This window comes from Callorhinus ursinus, unplaced genomic scaffold (assembly GCF_003265705.2).
Source record: "Callorhinus ursinus isolate GAN/ISIS: 27379988/994484 unplaced genomic scaffold, GSC_fseal_2.0 scaffold27, whole genome shotgun sequence".
Classification (NCBI taxonomy): Eukaryota; Metazoa; Chordata; class Mammalia; order Carnivora; family Otariidae; genus Callorhinus; species Callorhinus ursinus.
This window is the reverse complement of record NW_027397089.1, coordinates 23617293-23641453: the sequence shown is the minus strand read 5'-3', so window position 1 is coordinate 23641453 and position 24161 is coordinate 23617293. Positions and strand designations below refer to the sequence as shown.

Here is a 24161-nt window from a genome sequence, read left to right as displayed (position 1 = left end):
AAAATGTCTGAGTAATGCAAGATTGCTATAAAAGCTTCCAGTGCTTCTCTTTTTATATTTATCAGGTCACATATCAGTTTCAGAGAAGTTGCAAACAGGCGCAGGTTACCAGGCAATGCTTTTGAGTAGCACTGCCATAAGTAATATTTTGTTAGTATATTTCCTGCCTGTCCAGTTCTTTTGTTTGGAAAGAATCAAACTTGCTATAAATAATTACAATTTCCCATAAAGACAATTCCTCAAATAAATGTTCAGTAGTGTTTTTGGAGAGTTAATGAGGCTTTTTTTTTATATATACATAAACGATTTATTCATGAGAGAGACAGAACGCATGCACACACGCACGTGTGGGGAGGATTAGAGGGAAAGGGACAAGCAAACTCTGCACTGAGTGTGGAGCCTGACGCAGGGCTCTAAGTCTCATGACCCTGAGATCATGACCTGAGCCGAAATTAAGAGTCAGACGTTCAACTGACTGAGTCACTCAGGTGCCCCAACCTAAATTTTTTTTTTTTAAGATTTTATTTATTTATTTGACAGAGAGACACAGCGAGAGAGGGAACACAAGCAGGGGGAATGGGAGAGGGAGAAGCAGCTTCCCGTGGAGCAGGGAGCCCGATGTGGGGCTGGATCCCAGGACCCTGGGATCATGACCTGAGCCGAAGGCAGATGCTTAACTACTGAGCCACCCAGGTGCCCCCCAGCTTAAATATTTTAAAGAAAGGGGCTCCCCAAGTCTGTATGGCATGTGTGGATACAGTTGCTGTTTTCAGCAATTGCATAAGAAGAGACAGTATGTTTGAGAATTCTGTCAGATGCTTTTGGGATATTCTAGCTTATATTATGAGTCTATGCTTCAGATTTCAAGAGAGTGGAAAGGAGAAAAGGGTTAAACAAATTAACACATGTTACCTGTACTCTCATGTTGAAGGTTTAAAATTGGACTGAATCATCATAATTTCTCTAAGCTATAAATGTATGATACTGCATTTGATTAGTGAACTTTTTCCTGGTTTAATTTTTTTATATCACCATGCTGATTTTTTACAACTATAGTTCATTTTTTCTCTAATCTTATTACTGTATCATTTGTTCTTAGGCAATAAAAACAGGAAAGAATAAAACTTAACTCATGGATACTAGGTGGCTCAGTGTAGAAAGAACTCTGATGAATAATGAAGATAAGAAAAATTAATTTGTATGTTTCGTGAGAGGGAGAGAACACACATAGCATCAACCTTGGATGAGTCTTCTAAACAGACTCATTCTTCTTTTTCTTATTCTAAACCAGGCAATAAGTACACGGAAGTAGATCTTGATGTTTCTGTTATTTTGTGTAGCAGAGGAATAAGGGATAAAAATATAAAATACCATATAGAATTAGGAAACTGAGCTGAAAGATACTTAATTTCTTTAAGTTAGATACTAGAATATTTGTAGTTTAAGATAGCTTTCATCCATTTTAAAAGGGGTTGTTTCAAACTGGTATTTAACTGTTACTTAACAGCTTTTTAAAGTAGGCTCCATGCTACGCGTGGGGCTTGAACTCATGACCGTGAGATCATGAGATCAAGACTTGACCTGAGATCAAGAGTCGTATGCTTAACCGCCTGAGCCACCCGGGCACCCTTCAACCTTTTTTTTTTTTTTTAAGATTTTTTCATTTATTAGTGTGTGCGAGAGAGCATGAGCAGCAGGAAGAGGGAGAAGCAGACTCCCAACTGAGCAGGGAGCCCCATGTGGGGCTTGATCCCAGGGCCCCGGGATCATGTCCTGAGCTGAAGGCAGATGCTCAGCTGACTGAGCCACCCAGGCGCTCCAGGCACCCCTCGACTTTTAATTACTTCCTTTAAGAAAAAATTTAGCCATCAGGTTCTTAACCTTCTACCTCCTCTGTGTTGCTGACTTTAGTATAGATAAAACTTACCACATAACACCTATGTTACTGTTCTTAATTTCTTTTTTGCTCAAACCAGGCGGTCATGAAAATTTTGCTAAAATGATTGACGAAGCAGAAGTACTGGAGTTCCCAATGGTAGTGAAGAATACTCGAGGTCATAGAGGTGTGTATGAATTGTTGCTGTGGTACATCATTTTGAGATTACTCTTGAGAATTAATAAGGGTGATTATACAAAATAAATTTTTCTTAATCTGATCATTGCTATTATTTTCTTTGTAATTCCTCATGGTTATTGACTAGACAGTAGTCTTAACAATTGAAATGTATAGCTTTTGAAAGGACTTTGGGAGAATAGAAGGAAATTGTTGGTATATGGTACTTCAAACTTATGGAAGTCTACTGTGAGTTGTTCACTTTGGCTAGAAGCTTTTTCTTTTTTTTTTTTTTAAGATTTTTTATTTATTCATTTGTGACACAGAGATAGAGAGAGGGGCAGAGGGAGAGGGAGAAGCAGGCTCCCTGCTGAGCCAGGAGCCCAAAGTGGGACTCTATCTGAGGACCCTGGAATCATGACCTGAGCCAAAGGCAGACGCTTAACCATCTGAGCTACCCAAGTGCCCCTAGAAGCTATTTCTGTTCATTTAGTGGTTGTCCTGGAGATTTTAAGATGCATATTTAATTTAGACCAACCTTCAAATTATATCTTTATCTTTCTCTTTAACAATGCAAGGACCTTGGATCACTAACTCCAGTGATCCCTGTCCCAATTTATATAGTTTGAAGACTTAAATATATAAAGCAAAGCTATGAAGCTATAGAATAGTAAGGATTTCATTTTCAAAATGTTCATGAATCCAAGTACTTCATAAAGCTTGATACCTTGACAGAGATAGTTGGATTGAGGTTCAGCTGGGACTGTTGAATGTATTGTTTATAATTAGGTCTCCACTATGTCAGCCAAGAAGTCTTAGGGCTCCACAGAGAGGCTCCAGTGAACACAGAAGCAACATGATCTTTTATGAATTAGCCTCAGAAGTCATACAGAAAAGCTTCTGCTGTGTTCCATTGTCTGAAGCAATCACAGCCCCTCCTTGATTCAAACGGAAAGGACAAAGATTCCCCCTCTTCTTGGTGGGAAGAATGTCAAAGGATTTGTACCGTTTTATTTTACTGTTTTTAAAGGATTTTATTTATTTGAGAGAGAGAGAGAGAGAGAGAGAGATCGATCACAAGCTGGCGTTGGGGCAGAGGGAGAGGGAGAAAGTCTCCCTTTGAGCAGGGAGCCTGATGCAGGCTGGATCCTAGGACTCCAGGATCTTGACCTGTGCTGAAGGTAGATGCTTAACTGACTTAGCCACCCAGGGGCCCCATACCCGTGTTTTAAAAACAGCCACTTGTTTTATCACAGAAATTGGCAAATACAGTAATGGAATTGTCTAGTGAACTCAGAAATAAAACTAGGTATGTAGTAACATACTATTTTATTCTGTGCAAGTGTTATATATATCGTATAATAATATGTAAGACTTGTTTTTACTCAGAGGGAAATGTCTTGCTAATAAATGAGGCCGGCATTATTGTCTCACCTGGAAGAATACAAATCTTAGACCCCTACTTCATGACATAATACTGAAATGAATTCTAGAGTAGTGTAGGAATTAAGGGAGTGGTAGGAGAGTATTAACTTTATACACATTTTTGCATTGTTTACTCATTACCATAACTGTTACTTTGGTTAAAAAAGTAATAGATCCTGAAAGAGCAGGTTGAGACCCAAGAAGATGCAGGTGATACATATCAACTGCTCAGAGTTTGACTTACATATTTTTTGTATTCTTTTTCAACCACAGGCAAAGCGGTTTTCTTGGCTCGAGATAAGCACCATTTGGCTGATCTAAGCCATCTTATTCGCCATGAAGCTCCATACCTGTTCCAGAAGTATGTTAAGGAGTCTCATGGACGGGATGTGCGTGTCATTGTTGTGGGAGGCCGTGTGGTTGGCACCATGTTACGTTGTTCAACAGATGGAAGGATGCAGAGCAACTGCTCACTAGGTAAAAACAATACAGGTGTCTTTCTAGTATATATAATATTATAGCTTGTCCAGTGAGTATTCATATATAACTACAGGTCTTTTTACTTAGTAAGTTGAAAACATTATTATCTTTCACTTATAACTATGATCAGTAGACTTATAATGAATATAATATACTTGTGAGTTGTTTTTCTAGTAATAAAATTGGATTTCTCTGAAACATAAATTTGCTTTTACCCATGCTCAATTTGTAACCCAATTCACACTTGTGTGAAATGTCTGACCAGAGTTAAAAATTCCATCTTTGGTGATAATACTTATTTTGTGTGTAATTGGAGTTCATTCAAGCTGGGTCCTAACCTCTTTTACCCATTGGTCCAAACAAGATTACTGCTTTTGATTTACTTTAATGTGTGTTTTTTTGATCTCTTATTGTTGAAGTGCCTTAGAGCTTTTACTTTTCTGTGTATTTCATTTTCTTAGTCTCTGATCTGGTTGTGGCTCTAAATACTATCTGTGTTGTTATTTTCAAATTTATATCTCTACCTTAGGCTTTCTTCTTGAACTCCAAGTACCTATAAATAACTGTCTACTCAGTATCTACCAGTAGTTGTCTAACAGACATTTTAATCCTGTCCAAAAGTGAACTCCCCATAAAACTCCCCGTCCCAGTGTATTTCACCCCCCGTTTTCTCCTTATCATTTAATGGCAACTCTCCAATTTAGACCAGATTCTTAGTCATCGAGTCTTATACCACATATAAAAACTGTCAGATTCTAATTTCTTTATTTCTACTCTCAAAATGTATCCAGATCTGACAATTTCTCATTATCTCTGCCATTAATATTGTCTTACCTTATTTGGATTACTTGTAGTCACCCCTAATTGGTCCTCTTGCTTCCATCCTTATTCTCCTACAGTCTGTTTCTAACACAGCAGTGATGTGATAGATCTTTTTAAAATACAAGTCAAATTAAGTCAGGCTTTGTTTAAAATCCTCCAGTGGTTCCTTGCTTCATTCAAAGTAGAGTAGTCTATAGTGGTCTTACAGTGGACTAACAGGCCCTGCAAGATTTGACCCCTACTTACTCTGAGATTACAACCTCAGGGGCAAATCTCAGAAACATAATGTTGAGAGAAGAAATGAAAGTCACAGAAGAGAATAAATATAGTATGATTCCATTTATATAAAATTTAAATATATGCAAAAATCAATACTAGTTTGCTGGGAATATAAATTTATGTAGTAAACTGTAAAAAACAATATTGATAAATGTGAAATTCAGCATAGTGCATAGAATAGGAGCACAGGGAATTTAAAAGCTAATAGTGATATAAAGCCTCTTTTGTACTCTTGAAAAATAATTTCTGCCTCCTGGCATTAGTTCTTCATATCCCATTTTACATTTTCCATCCCGTCATATTATGCTTATTGGCTGCTACAGAGCTGAATAGCATCTTCTCATTTCTGGAACACCTTTACCTTCTTACTTTTCTACCTTGAGATTTAATTAACAATTACTTTTTATACTAAAAAGGAAGTTAATTTTATATTAAAAAGTGATACTTTTTTAAATTTTGAAGTAACAGGCTTACAGGAAAGTATGAAGGAGAATATAAAGGATTCGTTTGAAACCATTAGCCGACTTGAGAAATAAATTAATTTAATTATGTTCTCTGTTTACTCCCCTCCCTGGTCATTTCTCCCTCTTCTCCCCAAGTTCTGAACTTGATGTTTCTTTTTACCTTAAAAGTACTTCCAGTTCTGGGGCGCCTGGGTGGCTCAGTCAGTTAAACGACTGCCTTCGGCTCAGGTCATGATCCTGGAGTCCCGGGATCGAGTCCCACATCGGGCTCCCTGCTCAGCAGGGAGTCTGCTTCTCCCTCTGACCCTCTTCCCTCTCGTGCTCTCTATCTCTCATTCTCTCTCTCTCAAATAAATAAATAAAATCTTAAAAAAAAAAAAAAAGTACTTCCAGTTCTTCTGTCTTCCTAAACAAGGTATTGTTTTGTGTGTCATAAAACTTTATATAAATGATTTATAACTTTTTTTTCACAGCATCATTTTTGAGATTCATCGGTGTCAACATTGTAGCAGTAGTTGATTAATTTTCCCTCCTGCATAATTTTACCTGTTGACTGCTTCCAATTTGGGCCGTTTATAAGCGGTGTTGATATGAAAATTTTTTTGTATCCTTAGATACAGGGCCAATTGTGTTTGTAGGTTAGCCCATTCACTCAGAAGTGGATTTCTGTATCCTAGTGAATTATACAACTTCACCTTTACTAGATATTGCCAAATGAGTGTCCAAAGTTATTATATAATGTTTCTTTCTTGTAGTACCACCTCTTTACCTACTTGTGGTATTGATAGACTTTAAACATTTTGTCAGACTGGTGTGACGTTATATCATGTTACTTTAATTTGTACCTCAGACCCTCTTCATCCATCTTCTGTGAATTGCCTGTTGAGGTCTTTTGCCTCCTTTTCTTTGGATTTTTTTTTTCTTTTTTTAACATGACTTGAAAAAGAGTCCTGTATATAATCTGATTTCAAGTCCTTCATCATTTACATGAATTGTAAATGCAGTTTTCATCCCAGCTTATGATATCTCATCTTTTTTTTTTCTCCAAAGATTTTATTTATTTGAGAGAGAGAGAGAGAGAGGAGAGGCAGAGGGAAAGGGAGATGCATACTCTCCCTGCTGAGCAGGGAGCCAGAAGTGGGGCTCCATCCCAGGACCCTGAGATCATGACCTGAGCCGAAAGCAGCTGCTTAACCGACTGAGCCACTGAGGCTCTCCTCATCTTTTTGGTTTATATATTTTAGTGAACAGAAGTTTTCAGTTTTAGTGTCCAGCATATTCATGGTTTTCCTTACATTCTTTATTTTTTATTGAAGAAATTCTTTTTCACCCTGTGAAAAAGAAAGTCTTTTTCACCCAATTCTATTCTTGTATATAGTCCTCTAAAAGTTTTTCAAGTTTCGCTTACCATGTTTAGGTTGTTAAGCTACCTGAAATTGATTTTGTTGTTCAGTGTAAGATAGGGATTCCATTTTCTTTTTTCCAAATGAGTAACAACTGGTTTTCCCAGCACTATTTATTGAATAGCCTGTTCATTACTGATTTGTAATGCTATTTTCCTTCTGTTTCAGGGTCCTTTGGTCTGTTTTATATACTCTTTATTCCCTATATGATTATCAATCTTAAGTCCTCTAGTATTATGCCTAAATATCTGATAGAGCAAGAGCACCTCTACCTTATTCTTCAAAATTGAATGCCGTCATTATTCTATCCCCAGGGAGGCCCCCCCTTTTTTTTGATAATCCAGATATTTATTTTTCTCTTTATCGGTATATAATTGGCATATAACATTGTATAGTTTGAAATGTACAACATAGTGATTTTATATATGTATATATTGCAAAATGATTACCACAATAAAATTAGTTAACACATCCATTGCTTCATTTATTACTGGAGTGTGTGTGTGGTGAGAACTTTAAAACAATCTACTCTTGGGACGTGTGGATGGCTTAGTCAGTTAAGTGTCTGATTCTTGATTTTGGCTCAGGTCAGGATCTCAGGGTTGTGAGATCAAGCCCAGTGTTGTGGGGCTCTGTGCTCAGCAGGGAGTCTGCTTCTCTCACTCTCTTTGAAATAAAAATAAATCTTAAAAAAAAAAAAACTGCTCTCAGCAACTTTCAAATATATAATACAGTACTGTTAACAATAGTCATCAGTCTATACATTATACTTCAGAAGTTAGTCGTCTTATAACTGGCAGCGCGTACCCATTGACCACCTTCACCCATTTCCCCTGCCTCTCCCCTACCTGCCTCTGACAACCACCAATCTGTTCTCTGTGAGCTTTTTTTTTTTTAATTCCACATATAATCATACAGTATTTGCCTTTCTGTGACTTACTTCACTTAGTATCCATGCTGCAAATGGTAGGATTCCTTTTTTTTTTTTTATGGCTAAAAAATATTCCTTTGTGTGTGTGTATCTCACATTTTAAAAATACTTATCATTGCAGTGTAGTGGACATACTAGTTTCAGGTGTACAACCCGGTGACTTGATAATTCTGTAAATTACTCGATGTTCACTACAACAAACATAGTAGCCACCGTATATTGCAATGTTACTGACTATATTCATTCCCTTCATCTATACCTTTCATCTCCATGACCTATTTATTTATTCGTTTATTTTTTTAAAAGATTTACACATGCTTAGAGGGGAGGCCGAGTGGGGAAGAGGAAGGGAGGAAGGGAGAGCCCTGAGGCAGGGCTCAATCTCATGAACCCGAGATCACCACCTGAGCCAAAACCAGTCAGGTGCTTCAGGACTTCACCACCCAGGCACCCCCATGACTTCTTTATTTTATAACTGGAAGTTTGTACCTCTTAATCCCTCTCACCTATTTTACCCATCCTCCCTGCCCCCTCCCCTCTGGCAGCAAGTTGTTCAGAGGCCTTTTTTATATGAATATTCTCTTATATTCAGTATTTACAGTAAAGGTAACTATATCTCTTCAGTTCTGGTACTGTAGTAAGTGCTTAATGACTATTAACGTCTTTAGATATTGCTAGGTATTGTTAGTATTCCCATTTTAGAGATGAGGAAGGCCCAGAACAGTTAAGTAACTTGTTCAAGATATAGATCTAATAATCGTGCAGCCAGAATGCAAATGTACTATTTGGCTCCAGAGTTGTTCTCTTAACCACTCTTTGAATATGTTGATGTCCAAAATTGGCAAAATTACATGGAAGCTATGCAGATACCATTTAGATTTTCAAGGAAATGACATAATAGCCTTTTTAAAAAACTATTAAGCTATGTGCCTCTGTACTCTTCTTAATGTTTATTAACTATATTATAATCTCAGTTATGTGAAATTACCTAGACACATCTGATGATAGTTAACTAAAGGTTAGATAATTATGGTTAGTATTGGAAATCAGCTTTCAAGCTATTTTTGCGGAGACTTTTGGTTTTTCCATAATGAATAGGTTTTGGTCGACTTTAAAATATTTTAAATAATTTTATACACAAATAATTTTATAAAATCATTTAAATGTCATCCTTTTCATCCCCCCATTTTCCTTACCTCTTCTACTCTCCTTTCACCTATTTATACATCTGTCCCTTTATTGATTTGCACTTTTCAGTTTTTTGCCACTGTGAGCATGTTACTTTAAATACGTATCTTTGTGAATAATGCTTTTACAAACTGGTACTTTTGTGTTGAGGAGTCTCCAGATTGGTATTGCTGGGTCAAAATATTTTTAATTTTTATAGATGTGGCCAGAGTAATTTACCAGAAGGCTATCAGTGTAGTTTTACTTCTGACATATTAAAATACCCTTTTTTCGTCTCCGCCTCACAAGCACTGTTACTTTTTTTCGTCTTAAGTTTTTCCCATCTAATGGGAGTCAAAATGCTCTCTCACTGTTAACTTTAATTTTATTTCCCTGTTAATGATGGGAGTATCTTTTCAAAGCTTATTGGTAATTTACATGTACTTGTATATGAATTGCTTTTTATTATATTTGTCATCTTTTTGGTTTAACATTTCTGACCAATAACCACTAAATGTCGGCTATAGAGCCCTCCTCCTCTAATCTCAGTTGAACAGCCCAAAATGCCACCATTCAGTTTCTAAATTCTCCCCTGTTGAGAACCACTGCTTTAGAACCTCTGGTACAGTGTTAAGTAATGATTTTAAGTATCTAAGTTTCTGATTTTCTTTCCTTTTAAGATTTTATTTATTTATTTGACAGAGAAATACAGCAAGAGAGGGAACACGAACAAGGGGGAGTGGGAGAGGGGGAAGCAGGCTTCCCACGGAGCAGGGAGCCCAATGGTGGGGCTCGATCCCAGAATCCTGGGATCGTGACCTGAGCCGAAGGCAGCCGCTTAACGACTGAGCCACCCAGGTGCCCCTAAGTTTCTGATTTTCATTGAAATAGATTTAATTTGCTATTTAGAATACTTAAGTAATTTTATTCTACTAGAGTTTTAAAGTAGGAATGATTGTCTAATTTTATCCAGTGCCTTTTGGAATCCTTGTATTGATAAGATCATTTAGTGTGTTTTCCACCTTTAATTTCTTTATGTGTAATGGATTATGTTGATAAATTTTAGATTTAAAATAGTTTTTGAACTACCCTTGCATTTCTAGAATAAACCTTCTTTAAATAATAGATATTAGCATATTTTTAAATTGGGATTCCTTTAATATTTCATGTAAAATAGTCACATCTATTTTAATAATTAAAGATTGGTCTATAATACTTTTTAAAATGACTTGATCAAGGTTATATAACATTGGTTTTCATTCGGTGTATTGGGAAATTTTCAGTCTTTTCCTAGGGCATTCTACAGGTAAAGTTAACATTGGAATAAAGGTTAGCTAAAGAAAACTCCACTTTGAAACCATCTGGTCCTGATTGTTTTTGTAGAAGTAGCTCTTTTATCACCTTTCCAGTCTCTTCTCTAATAATAGTTGGCCTGTTTAATAAAGTTTGCTTCTTCTTGGATGAATGCTGATTTCTTGTTTGTTTAGAAATCAGCCATTTGTGGGGTGCATGGGTGGCTCAGTGGTTAAGTACCTGCCTTCAGCTCAGGTCATGATCCTGGGGTCCTGGGATCCAGTCCCACATCGGTCTCCCTGCTCGGCAGGAAGCCTGCTTCTCCCTCTCCCACTCCCTCTGCTTGTGTTCCTGCTCTCGCGGTCTCTCTCTCTGTCAAATAAGTAAAATCTTAAAAGAAAAAAAAATCAGCCATTTGTTTTAGGTTTCAGGCAGGCCTCAGTCTCAGTTTCATGAGATGATTGTTTTTGTTTATTTGAATCTCTTTTGTTTGCATTTCTTTCTTTGATATCATTCATAATTTTGTCAAAGTAGCATTCGGATTTTTTTCTCTATTTTTTCTATTCTAATCATTCAACTTGTTTTCTTTATTAAGTCTCTCTTCTTAGTTTCTTCTAGTTTCTTCTTAGAGTACTTAATTTCTTTCTAATTTCAAAATAAGTTTTGGTATGAAGTGTTTTTACAGATGGTATTCATTTTCCTTCAATTTAGGGGATCAGTTCCAATTTCTAAGTCCTTAATAACCTTTTGGTTACTTAAATCATTAACTCCTAATTTCTAATTTCTAATCTTCTTGCATTATTGTCAGAGAATGTTGCCTGTAAAAAGTGTTTTATAATTTGTTGGGACACCTCCGCTCCGTCAGCTGAGCATCTGACTCTTGATTTTGGCTCAGGTCATGATCTCAGGGTTTTGAGATCCCACGCTGAGCTGAGCTTGAAGCCTACTTGGGATTCATTCTCTCCCTCCATCTGTCCCAACCCCCAACTTACATGGTCTCTCTTTCTCTTAAAAAAAAAATTGTTAAGGTTTTGTTTGTTTTGGGCAAACACATGATTGTTTATTGTCAGTAAAGGAAAAATGGGTATGGGGGTATATACCATATTCAAGAGGTATAAAGCTATGAAGTGAAGTTTGTTTTTGCCTTTGTCCCTCATCTCTTTGCCCATCCCTTTAGTTTTCAGAAATTTTTTTGTTTGGTACAGTATATAGATAAACTTTGTCTTTCATACCAATCTGACCAGTTTCCACCTTTTCCATGGGAAATTTCAGTTTGTTTTTAGCATAATTGCTAATACAATTCATGTTATTCCTTTATTCCAGTTTTATTTTACGTTTGCTGGTTTGTAAGGTACCATTAATTCCATTTCCACCCCGGTTCCCAAACTCAGTCAACCTGGATGCTCAGACACAGTTTTACATTCCATTAGGGGTTAATTTTTCTTTCCCTTTGCTTAAATCAGACACTTATTTCCTCCTATTATTTGAGAAAGTAACAGTTTTCCCTGATACTCCCCGTTTTCTACTCTCCTCTGCCTTCATAGAAATATGAAGTCTTTAGAATATCACTTCAATCCATATTATTGCAAGTAAAATAAGTTTCTGTGAAAGTTTAATGCCGTCTTCAGAAAAAAATAGCATATTGAAAAAATACTAAGTTATTTCTTTGAATTGAACAGGGATTCTCTAATGAAGGAAACTTAGATTTCGGAAGTCACAATTTTACACTAGAATGGCACATTTGTTATCACTGCTAATTTAAAAGACAATCAGCATTAGAGGCAAGCTTTAGTTTTACTCTAAAAATTTATCATTTTGGTAACTTACGTTGTTTCTTTTTTGCCAGGTGGTGTGGGGATGATGTGCTCCTTGAGTGAACAAGGGAAGCAGCTAGCTATCCAGGTGTCTAATATCCTGGGGATGGATGTGTGTGGCATTGACCTATTGATGAAAGATGACGGCTCCTTCTGTGTCTGCGAGGCCAATGCAAATGTAGGTTTCATCGCCTTTGATAAGGCTTGTAATCTAGATGTAGCTGGTATCATAGCGGACTATGCCGCCTCCCTCCTGCCCTCTGGCCGGCTCACCCGGCGTATGTCCCTGCTCTCCGTGGTGTCCACGGCCAGTGAGACTAGTGAGCCGGAGCTGGGTCCCCCAGCCAGCACTGCTGTCGACAACATGAGCGCAAGTTCCAGCTCTGTTGACAGCGACCCTGAAAGCACGGAGCGAGAGCTACTGACCAAGCTCCCGGGGGGCCTATTCAACATGAACCAGCTGATAGCCAATGAAATCAAACTCCTGGTGGAGTGACTCCACCAGTAAATAATTAACCAACAAAACCCTTGTAAAACTCACTTTCTTTTTCTTCTTTTTTTTCTTTCTTTCTCTTTTTTTTTAAACCAACTTGCAATGCTGTTCATGGAAGGGTACTCAGGAAGATGAGAGAAAATTGAGTAGAATTAGGAGAGAAGAAAGGGAGATAGACTAGACCTCTGCTATTAAGATGTTACTGACTTTAATTTACAGATAGAATGGCAGAAGAGGTGAAATACAGAAAAATGTCAGGCTCTTATGTTACCCTTTAAAATTACTCAGTGTGTATGCTCTCAGGTCATGAAGAACACACAACTTTTTTTCATGGCCCCTTGCTTTTGCTTTTGTACAGTTGCTACAGATTTTGTCGTAGCGTTACTTCACATTTCATTGCAAAGATTTGTAATGAGAGGAAAACATCTACCTAAATTATAGGAATTTTTACATACAACTCTGAAAATTCTGCCTTTACCATATTAACTAGCAACTTTATGTTCATAGTTTATGAGGTCTTGAGGAGCTCTTTTACTGGGATTTATTATTTCTCTTTTTTGGTTTTCCTTTAATTTGGGTGGGAGGGCAATATTAATATGACCCAATAAAGGTTTCTTAATGACAGAATTGGCATTTTCGTATGATGAAAGGGAAATGAACAGTATTGCAATGTCTGGTACACAAAATGACATTTACTCCAATGTAGATAAAATTACACTAGTTTAAAATATGTGCATTGACTTGTATATGTTAGTGTTTTAATCTTTTTTGAAAGATACATGCTCTGTTAATGTTGCAATTTTTTTTTAATACATGCTAGTCTAACATTCCCTGATCTATGCCTGCATCTTTAACAATGGCCAAAGTGAAGAAAGTGCTACCTTTTTGTTAACAAGACACTGACTTGAAACATGTGCATTTAAAGCCTTTTTCTTTTTCCTTTTTTCTTTTGGTGGTTGGGCATTTAAAGTATAAGGACAAGGGAAAATATTTTTGGGGGGCAAATCAAGGGCCTATAAGTTCTTAAGTATAAAGCTGAAGTGATTTTATAATACCAGCATTATATATTTGCATTTTTCACATTTTAGGAGGGAGTATATATATGTGTGTGTGTGCACGCATGCATGTGTATGTGTTTTGCTTTTTGTTTACACCAACTAATCAAAAAGGATAGATTCTAGAAAATGGAGCATGATGGGGAAACACAGTTTTTACTTTAAATAACAGATAACTTGTTTTAATAACTACACTGGGGTAGAGGTACTCACTAAAGACATAAAGAGAATAGATGCTTCTAAGGCCTTTTAATGTATATGTATGTTGTTTGGTTTTTTTCTTTGGTTCTAGACTGTTCAGTGTATGATTTATTTAAGGCTACATGCTTTTCTATGCTTCTGGCTGTGCATTTTCTCCTATTACACACAGGTTTTAGGGTGGGGTGGACTGGACGTTTTTGTTTGGAGACTTATTTTGCAGTATTAAGTCTCTTATAGCCCAACTCCGAAGCCTTCAACACTGCCCACTCTTCATATATTCCTTTAATTTCTGAATTTATAAAAGCCCCAAAATGGCATATAACACGAGCCTTTAAAACATGGGTAAATCTATTTGAATAATGGGTTTGGAAGGTGTGTTAAGAAATGGAGATTCTCCAGAACTCAACGTAATTTTTTTTAAACAGCAAGTTCCATCTCACTACAATCCTCTGAAGCTTTTATCTGAGTCCTTTCTTGCCTCTTCAGTGCTTTTTTCCTTCAGATGGACCTTAAACATAATTTCTCGGACACTACTAGAGAGACTTCGAGGCAATAATAAAAGATCAGTATTAACCAGCTCTAACAGAGGTTTGATCATGCTTGTACAGTTTTTTCCCCCGTTTTAAAAAGGAATGTAATAAAATTTGTTCTTTTCCATAGAATTAAATAATATTGAAATTGAGTGAAAGGTTGATTGTTGGCAAATAGAATAGTACCTCTAATCTGTGCAGTGTCTCATTTCACCTCAGAAAAAGATGATAATAAGAGGATTTCTAATTTATGTTAAGATATTCTAATCTCATATAAAAGAATTTGCATAGGGTTATTGTGGACCTTACATATGTCTATAAGTACCTCTGACTCATTAACAGAAAGAAATACTTGGTACTTCTTTCACTGAATGACCATAGGAGGATGCATATTTGGGATAGAGAAGTAAATGAGGGAGAAAGAAGTGCTTAATTAAGTTATTCATACGATTGTGTAGAGAGCATCTGGTTGTCACATAAATTATGATACATTAAATACTTACATATCACATGTATATAGATTTATGAATTTTAAAACATAAATAGAACAACCTCTCTACTTGATGAAAAACTCAGGGTTTGTTGTTGGGTGGGATAAGGTGTCAGGAAAAATGTAGATAGCCTTTAAAACTATTTTACCAAACTAACCAAATATCAGAATTATGTGAAATTATTTCACCTTTAGTTTTATTCACTACTGATCAATCTTTTGTGCATTCACACTATATTAAAACATAGCTTTACCAACCTATTTCTGGACTTATACACTCACATGTTAGAATAAAGAGGTTAGGAATGATCATCTTAGCGTTTAAAAACATGAATATCTTCTTGAACTCCCTCGAAAGTTAAGGTAAAGAATATGATCAAATCATTCTGGAAGAACCCAGATGAAACACCCCAGATATATAAGTGAAACTTAAATATATTTTCATATTGTTTAATAACTTTTGTATAATCTTCATTGCTATTATGAGAGCTAAAAATGTATTTATCAAATATGTATAATTCTTATCATGCCCAAATCTGAATTATTGTAAAATTGTGTATTGTTAAAATTGTAATTCTTAATTGTATTTTAAAAGTAATTCTTTCTGATATTGTTTTTATGTTACCTATGATGAAAACTGGACTACACATACACACACACACACACACACACACACACACACACCCATGAACTATTCCATTTAAAATTTTTAATAGTTTTTTCTTTTTTTTGGTGCCTAAAATTGATTGGTCATTTCTGCTGGCTTTTCCTTCACTGAACTTTGAAATCTTTCTGTATATGCTATCAATAAGAAAATATGCTGGAACGTTAGAAAAATCCACCAAGAGACTTGTTTTCATCAAGCACTTTATCAGACTTTTGAGAAGGTATCGAAGGCATTGGAAAGAATTGACTTTAAAAATCATCTTTTTCTCAAGAAGAAAACAATGGAAAAACAAATTCTCTTCATTCAGTGAATCCCCAGTTTGGGGTCTGGGGAGCGTAGAGACATTGTGAAATCAAATCTTGTGTTACATTTTTCTCCTGGCTCACTCTTTTTGAGAAGGTTTATGGGCTATATGGCTGGTGAGACACGATCCCCTCCTAAGAAAATGTAGGTGCTCAGACAGGTAACCTCTGCTGCTACTGTTTTTATTTGTTTGTTTGTTTGTTTAATTTCATTTAAAATTTGTTTTTGTTGTACTAGGATATTTTTAAATGTAATATATTGCAGGATTTATAACCAGGTTCACTGCTTTCTTTCTTTCTTTTTTTTTTTCTTAAAAAAAAAACAAAGTTTCATTTAAGATACATTTAGGCGCCTTTGAAGCTTGGATTTTGGAATGTTTCAGTAGTGGACAGAAATCTGCTGTTGGAATCTTCTAGTCTTCCAGGTTTAATTTGAAATGTTTTTAGTTTTGTTTTGGAGTTTTGTGTGGTATTTTATTTCCTTTATATCAGTGCCCTTTTGCCATGCTGTTTTGGGGTGGCTGCCTAACTCTAGTGAAAATTCTTTCTATATTAACGGAAGTTTGGTGTTTTAAATTCCTTAATGTTTTGCATTTTTTTAAATTGTTTTTAAAGAAATATTCTAACTGCTTGCACTGTTACTGTTCTTTGCCAGCCTTTTCAGGAGCCAAAAAAACAAAAACAAACAAACAAAAAAATACCCAGAGAAAAAACTTTCCTTCTTCCCCCTTCCTGATGATGAGTGAGAAGTATTGAGAACTTTCGGGGTCAGTGCCCTTCTAAACTCCCCTTCCCCCAATAATGCAGCTGTATAATGAATGGTAAATGCAGCGGTTTGGATTCAGGCACAGCCCCAGCCTGCTTGCAGGTAATTTGACTCTCCTTTCTTTCCATCGCAAGGCTAACTTTACTTTCTTTTTAAAAATTTTTCTTTCTTTATGTACTTTAAAGGCAACCATGGGTTTGTAAAAACTCTTACTTAGAAAATAACGCTTAAGTATATCTAACAAATAATTTGATTAAAGAACTTTTGGGGGTAAAGTTTGAATTGGTTGGGATGAACTCAGGACTTTCTTTGGGGATTTACTTTAGCCATTTAGATAACTCCATTCCTTGCATATATGTCTATAATTAAGTATTTCAGAGTGTGACTTTTTTGGCTTTGTTTTTGTTTTGGGTTTGTTTGTTTCTTCCATTGTGCTACTCTGGCTTAAGCTTTTTCAGGGGTTGGTGTTCCGAATACACAGTGAGCTCACAGTATAAAGACATCAATTAGGAGTTGACAGGTATGGAAAACTAGAGTTTGAAAAGGTAAAATTAGGTTCTAGGTTATATATATGGTAAAAACTCACCATAGTGTTGAGTTGATCATAGTGCTTCTCTTTCTGTGACATCATTGTAAAGGTGAAAAGGAATGATGAGACAAAGAAAATAGAAAAGCATTTCAGTTATTTTAGGAACAGTGTGATTTCAGAACTAATCATTTTAGCATTTCTAAGACACTAGTTCTAACAAAGAGATAGATGTGAACAGTTTCAGGTTATCATAATGGTTCAAATATTTAAAAAATTACAGGTTTGAGCAGTTTGGAGGGCATTTCTGAAGCACAAATCATTAAGCCCATTAACCAAGGGCTTAGTGGCAGGAATAGGAATGCAACTTGTCCATTTTAATATAGCCTTTCTGTTAATGTAGTATACCTTTCTCTGTATACCCCAGGCCCTTGCCCTTTCCTCCTTTCTCCTGTCATTCCTAGAGTTTTAGTTCTGATATGAGTTGTTACCATTGCGAGGATAATCCTCTTAGAGTTTTAGTGACAGTGGTCAGGACCTTTTCAACATAGACTTCTGCACAATTTTATTCTGTGACTTTAGATGTCCTATCTGAAGAGGTTTTAAATTCACTAGTTAGCTTATAGGATATTGTGGCTTATAATGCATTCTACAGCTGAAAGCATAAAATAAATCATTAACCTGTTTTGTGCTTCAATTCACTTATATAAGATAGGGCCATTTCTCCCCTAAACATCTTAAGACAAAATTATGTATGTGTTGAAGTAAAATTTACTAACAGAGGAATCCCAGCTGCCTCCTGAAGGAATTTATGATAGATACTAAAAAAGGGCTTGTACCAGAGAACGTTGTTCTCTTGCTAAGAATGGCCGGCATTAGAATGTGAGGACTGTGTGATTGCATGGGACGTGGAGAATTTAACAGTCCCCCTTCTGATATCCCCATGAAGATCACGGACTTGTTAAGAATGATCTTGCTTTCAGATTTCACCATATTCAAACTTATTAGCTGGGCCTTATATAGCATATATACCTGGCTGCTATTGTGGGGTTTGGGAACATGAGGGGTGGGGTGAATTGTTGTTGTTTTAGGTTTCAGTCAGACAGACATCACTGTGCCCCAGTTCCCAGAAGCACAGCAGGCCTCTAGGAGCATCCGTGGGAACGGCGCAGTCCTGACATCACCAACTCTCCTGCTCAGGCTCATCCCATATACAGAGGTCAAAGGGGGTGGGGTTTGAGATCGGGGGAAGGAATGAGAAAGTAGAAACAATGTCACTGCAGTGCCACTGTTGACTAGCCTTTGGTGCTTAATGTCAGTGTTTGTTTTATGTTGGCAAAACTACCTGTTTTGGGGTAAAGGTAGTGGGAGGGTGGAACAAAACAAGCCATTACAATTATTACTAGTTCACTAGTGGATACTGTTCTTTAGTAGCTAATACAGAATAAACTTGAAACCTAGACCTTCAGTGACAAAGAATGGGAACAGAAATGAATCTCAGGACACAAAACATTTATGTTGTATTAGTTTCCAGTTTTACAACTGCTATTACGTTTGTCCCTCTGTCTCCCTTTTCAACCCTAGTTTTTTTGTGTATGTATACAGTTTGAGGAAATGTGCATTTGTGACCAGTCCTTTTAAAAGGACTCAGTGACTTTATTACTCTTGTACAAAGATATACCCAATGCTTATATGGGCATACAAATGCTACCCTATTTTAAATATAGGTGGCGTATGTGTTCGTGTTTTAATGTATTCAGAGCCATTGGGCAATAAGCAGTCCAGAAAATTGAAAACTCATGCAGGTAAAGCACCTAATACCTTTAGTTTCTAGAATTACTATTAAAAACTCCTTTATTGCTACATCTTCCACAATTCTTTAATAGTCTCGGAACTTAAAATTTACAGGAGTTGTGGACTACCTCATTAAAATTTTAAATGGCACACTTATTCATAAGATTGTAGGGATAGGTTAAAAAGGAAAATAGAAAAAAAGGAATGGTTCCTTGAGATGGCAACTGCTGAGTGTTTAAATCTTTCCAGTTAAAAAAAATTCCCAGCTTAGCATGAATATTGATCATACGTTACATTATTTGATTCTCTGTGATTGGGATTTTTGTTGTTTTGACTTTGGCGGGGAGGTCTTGGGGAATCAGTGAGGAAGCTCATACACATGTGAAAGTATGAAATGTTAAAGGAATTTTTCCATTTAATCTGAATAGTAAGCAAGAACTTTTTCTATATACCCTTCTGCTGCAGCAGAGAGATAAACTGGTAGGTGGCAGCAGAAGAAGGAATTCTTCAGATTGATGGCTACTGAAAGAATCTACGTAGAAGAGATAGAGCATAACATATCAAGTGAAGCAAAGGGGGCAGAAAATGGAAACAGGACTAAAATGTTTGGATTTTGACTCTAAATGGTAAGTTATTTTCAACTAAGAATGTGTTATCAGTCTAGTGGTATTATATGCCATTGTGGTATGAAATCATAAATGGCTCTATAGGTCCTTGCCTTAGGATGAATTTGGCCTAACTAGGGTACTATCATTTTTTACTTTGGAAAAAAAAAAATTAGCGTTATGTAAAATTCGGGATCTTTTCCCAGTATATTGATACATATGAACCTTTTTCCAGCTTTATAAAGGTATAATTGACAATTGTAAGATATTTAAAGTATACAACATCATGATTTGATAGGTGTATATATTATAAAAGAAACCTCCCCCATCAAGTTATTTCGCATACAATATGTGAACCTAAATGATGGCAAAAATTATGCCTCTTACAATAAATAAAATTTTTAAAAATCTGTAAGATAAATGAAATACACATTGTTTAACCATTTTGTAAAAAATAAAAGTGTCTTTTTCAGTGGCAGCATTGGGGAGATAGCAACAAAAGTAGGTAATTTGGAAAACTTACGGGGTGAAAATTTTTTCTTCAGCTAGTTATGTCTTACCTGTCTGGTCCCATTTCCTTGTCACTGTGTCTGCTCCTCAGTTCCACTCTGTTCACCTTTCTTTGTTGCTTTTCTGTCTCTGCTCTTACTTTCTTCCATTTTCTTTAGTTGTGTTTTTTCCTTCCTGTCTTTGTATCTCTTCCTCCCTTTAGTCGCCCTGTATGCCTCTCTGTCTCATTCATTCCCCCAGAATTTTACTTTTCCAGTGTTGCCATTTTTCATCTCTGCTCCCTTTTTTTCTGTATGTGTGTATCTTCCCCTTTTCATTTGCATTCTCTGTGTCTATATCTTTCAGGGTAAACAGCTTTATTTCCTTTGCATCAGCAACTGCCTTGAGACGTTTTTATCAGAGTATCAACATTGTGATTACTTTTTTAGAATTTAGAGAGGCTGAATAGAAGAAATGGGGATTTTTAAGTCCCTGGTAAGATTAAATTTCAGAATTGAAATTTATAGTAAGATGCAGATCCTTTTATTCATTCAGCCACAAGTTTAACTGTAGTGTTTTTATTGTTGCTGGAAACAAGCTGTTTTAAGATCACTTGGACTGAAAGAGAAGTCCTGTGATTCTTAATTTCATCTAGACTTCAAATTGATTCGGATTTTTTCAAGTTTCTAATGAAATCAGAAAATCAAAGCAGTTACTATTTTATAGACATTTACTAGAGAATAAATTTTTTATTGAGATATAATTGACATATACTCTAAGCTTTAGATGTACAACACGATGATTTAATATTTATATACATTGGGAAATGATCACCATAGTAAGTCTAGGTAACATGCATCCCTGTACATAATTACAGAATTTTTTTTTTAAGATTTCATTTATTCATTTGAGACACAGAGATACATATATATAGAGAGAGAGCATGAGCAGGGAGAGAGGGAGAGGGAGAAGCAGGCTCCCCGCTGAGCCAGGAGCCCGATGTGGGACTCGATCCCAGGACCCTGGGATCATGACCTGAGCCAAAGGTAGACAGACGCTTAACCATCTGAGCCACCCAGGCACCCCAGAATTTTTTTTTCTTGTGATGGGGACTTTAAAGATCTATTCTCAGCAACTTTTAAATAGGCAGTACAGCATTATGACTTAGGTATTTTATAACTGGAGAGAAAATAAATCTTTAGTCTTTCAGATAAAAGTTAAAAGTGAGATAATATGTCTTTTTTTTTCTAGGATATACATGTAAACATTTTAGAAGTGTTAATTAGCTTCATTAAAGTAGCACACAAATTGTTTTCAAATTTTATAGATGGTGAAAACAGGATATCCAGAGGAGAAATTATTTAAAGAAAAGGAGTCCTGTTTCCTATTAATAGTTGTAGTAACAGATTGAACTACCTCATAAAAGTGCCTGCCATAGAAGTTTAGAATTTTTAAGCTGGAAAGCTTAAAGGCTGTATTATTATAATCTTGAGTATGCTAGTAAGGAAACTAAGGTTCACAGAAGTTAGTAACTTTCCCAAGATAACAGAGCCAGAGCAAGGGCCCAAGTCTCCTATCTGCTTTTAATAAAGTGCTCATTGCATTATATATCATATATCTTTCTAAATCTGTTGTAGTAACTGAAGAAATGAAATGCTCTGTAATGAGAGCTATGGTATACCAATAAAAAGTTGTCACTGTTTGTGCTTGTGGTTATCTCATATGGTGGGAAGTCTGTTCAAATAAAGGATATTAAGGCAAGCAGTGGGTGACTATTTTAGATGGCTTATATGTAAAATGAATGAGTATATCATTACAGGGTTTGGTAATGAAAAGGTGTCCCCTGTTAAGATAAGACACAAAGAAGCCTGTGGTTCTTTGTAATTTCTGGTTAATGGAGAAGAGGAATGGATTCCTTAGATCTAGTATAGCATGGGTGAATAGTAACATGAAGCTAGAATAACTGATACCATTGACTAAATATTCAGTATTCTTTTTTTTTTAAAGTGTAAAAGGAACTTGCCTTCTATTAAAAAATATTTATCCTAATGCCAAATGACATTATGTATCCCAGTATGGAACACAAGACTACACAGCCTAAGTTAATATGGTTAGAATTTCTAAATCTTTTTGAACAGTTTTGTCTTTATCACGAAAATTTTCATATAGTTCATATAGAGATGACAGTGCTTTAGAACTGAAAGAAGACGACCAATTTGAATTTTAATCTGAACAAAAATTTATTGTTTATTGTATAACTTACTAGAAATGTAACTGGATGGCCTGGCTGGCTCGGTTGGTAGAGCGTGTGATTCTTCATCTCAGGGTTGTGAGTTCAAGCCGCACATTGGGCATGGAGCCTACTTAAAATAAAAATTAAAAAAAAAAAAAAAAGTAACCTAGGGTAATAGGGTAAGAATATAACATTTACATTTAATTTTGTTTGTTCAGGTATTTTGGTATAATTTTATGTTTTATTTTGTGTGATGTACAAGAATTATTTTTGCCTCAAGGTTTTCCTCTTGGTACAGTTTTTCTGACTAAAATCAACACTTGTCTATATATTAATAGGATTGTTAAGGGATAATATTACTGATACATCTTTATATGTCAGAATAACAGACCATACCTTAGTATACTTAGTATACCTTTTTCAGATGAGTTCACAAAGGTAAAGTGTGGTAATCACAAAAAAACCAATTGTAAATTTCTTTGGTAATCTAGACAGTTTATAATATTTTATTGTCACAACTTAATTTTCAATATTTTCTTTTTCTTTTTTCTCATCTTAATTACAAAGACTGTTTAAATCTGATTTAAGTGAGCTGTATGTGTTTTTCCCCTCTAGGTTCTATTGAAGTAACCAGTGATCCTTTTTGCTTATTACTTCATTCACAGAATGGACGAAGATAGATTTGACTGTATGTTTTTTGAAATGGAGGATAGAAATACCCAGAACAAGGAAGCAGTAGCTCTAACCTGTTTGATTCAATGTGTTTTCTAAAATAAAAACACCAGAACTGGGAATAAAATAGTATGGAGTGTGATTTGTTCTTTTGGCAGTTATTCCTGCCCACTCCATCTTATATGAATTCACTTCAGTCCGTATGGCTAGACTTGAAGTCTAGCTCCACATGTGTCATTCTCTTTATTCTTTCCTTTTCTTCATTTTGCAAACTCCTTTGGTTCTTGAGATACTGATTTTTCTATAATATATTCTGAAATGATTACTTCTCCTCTTAGTACATAGGCACTAAAATATGTATCATTTTACATGTAAATATGTATTACATGGATTTAGCCCTGCCCTTTTCCATCCCACTTTATCTGTCCATGCTAAATAATGGTTTCTGTGTTTTCTTAATCTCTGAAGAAATGCAGCTTTTTTTCTATTTCCCTCTGACAACTCCCTGGCATACACTCATCACAGTATCACTCACTGTTTTAATCTTCTTGTAGCTAGAGACCATGTCTGACCCAATATATTTGAATTATAGAAGATCTGATACCTCTATGTGTATACAGAGGCAGCCCTAGTACTTAGGACAAAAAATATTGATATTCTTTGTAGTCAGATATTGATATAAATTCTAATTCCATTATTTACTGGTTACATGGACTTTGGACATACCACCCTCTTCAAGCCATAGGAGAGTATTTGTAAAATTTGGAAATAATTGTACCTACTTTACTAGATTAAAGTGTAAGTATAACTTTGCTATAATACATGTGTAGTGCTTAACACATAGTTGAATAATAAATACTGATCTTTATGTAAATCTTGGTTATTGATATCTTATTCAAGAGCTGCTTAATCTTTTCATCTCAGAATTGAAGTACATTAGATTTTCTTTCTTGATTACTTTTTGGTGTTCCTACTTAAGCCCCTTTCATAAGATTTTGTGGTTGGAACACAGTGTGTACGCATTTATGTGCATGTGCACATTTGAGGCATTTCTCCTAGACTATTCCTTGTCTCCACACTTCATTGACTAAGGAATTTTATATAAGAAACCTTTTATTTCATATTTTCTCCAGTTTTTCTCTATCAGCTCATAACAAAAATACTTTTTCTTATAAATCAGGAGAATTAAACAAGTGGGGAATATGCA

The 24161-nt window shown here is 35.7% G+C and overlaps 1 protein-coding gene across 3 annotated transcripts in view; it reads left to right on the top strand.

The window, feature by feature from the left end:
• RIMKLB (ribosomal modification protein rimK like family member B) overlaps positions 1-23671 on the top strand; it is a 97381-nt gene extending 73710 nt beyond the window's left edge. For 2 of the 3 annotated variants that reach the window (XM_073878008.1, XM_073878009.1), the window contains exons 4-8: positions 1977-2063; positions 3752-3955; positions 12164-16737; positions 19421-19581; positions 22898-23671. In XM_073878008.1, the coding sequence (XP_073734109.1) occupies positions 1977-2063; positions 3752-3955; positions 12164-12627 (755 nt within the window). In that variant the 3' untranslated portion in view covers positions 12628-16737; positions 19421-19581; positions 22898-23671. The remainder of the gene's footprint in view (positions 1-1976; positions 2064-3751; positions 3956-12163; positions 16738-19420; positions 19582-22897) is intronic. The other variant, XM_025879980.2, reaches the window with a different exon arrangement.
• The last annotated feature ends 490 nt before the right edge of the window (positions 23672-24161 follow it).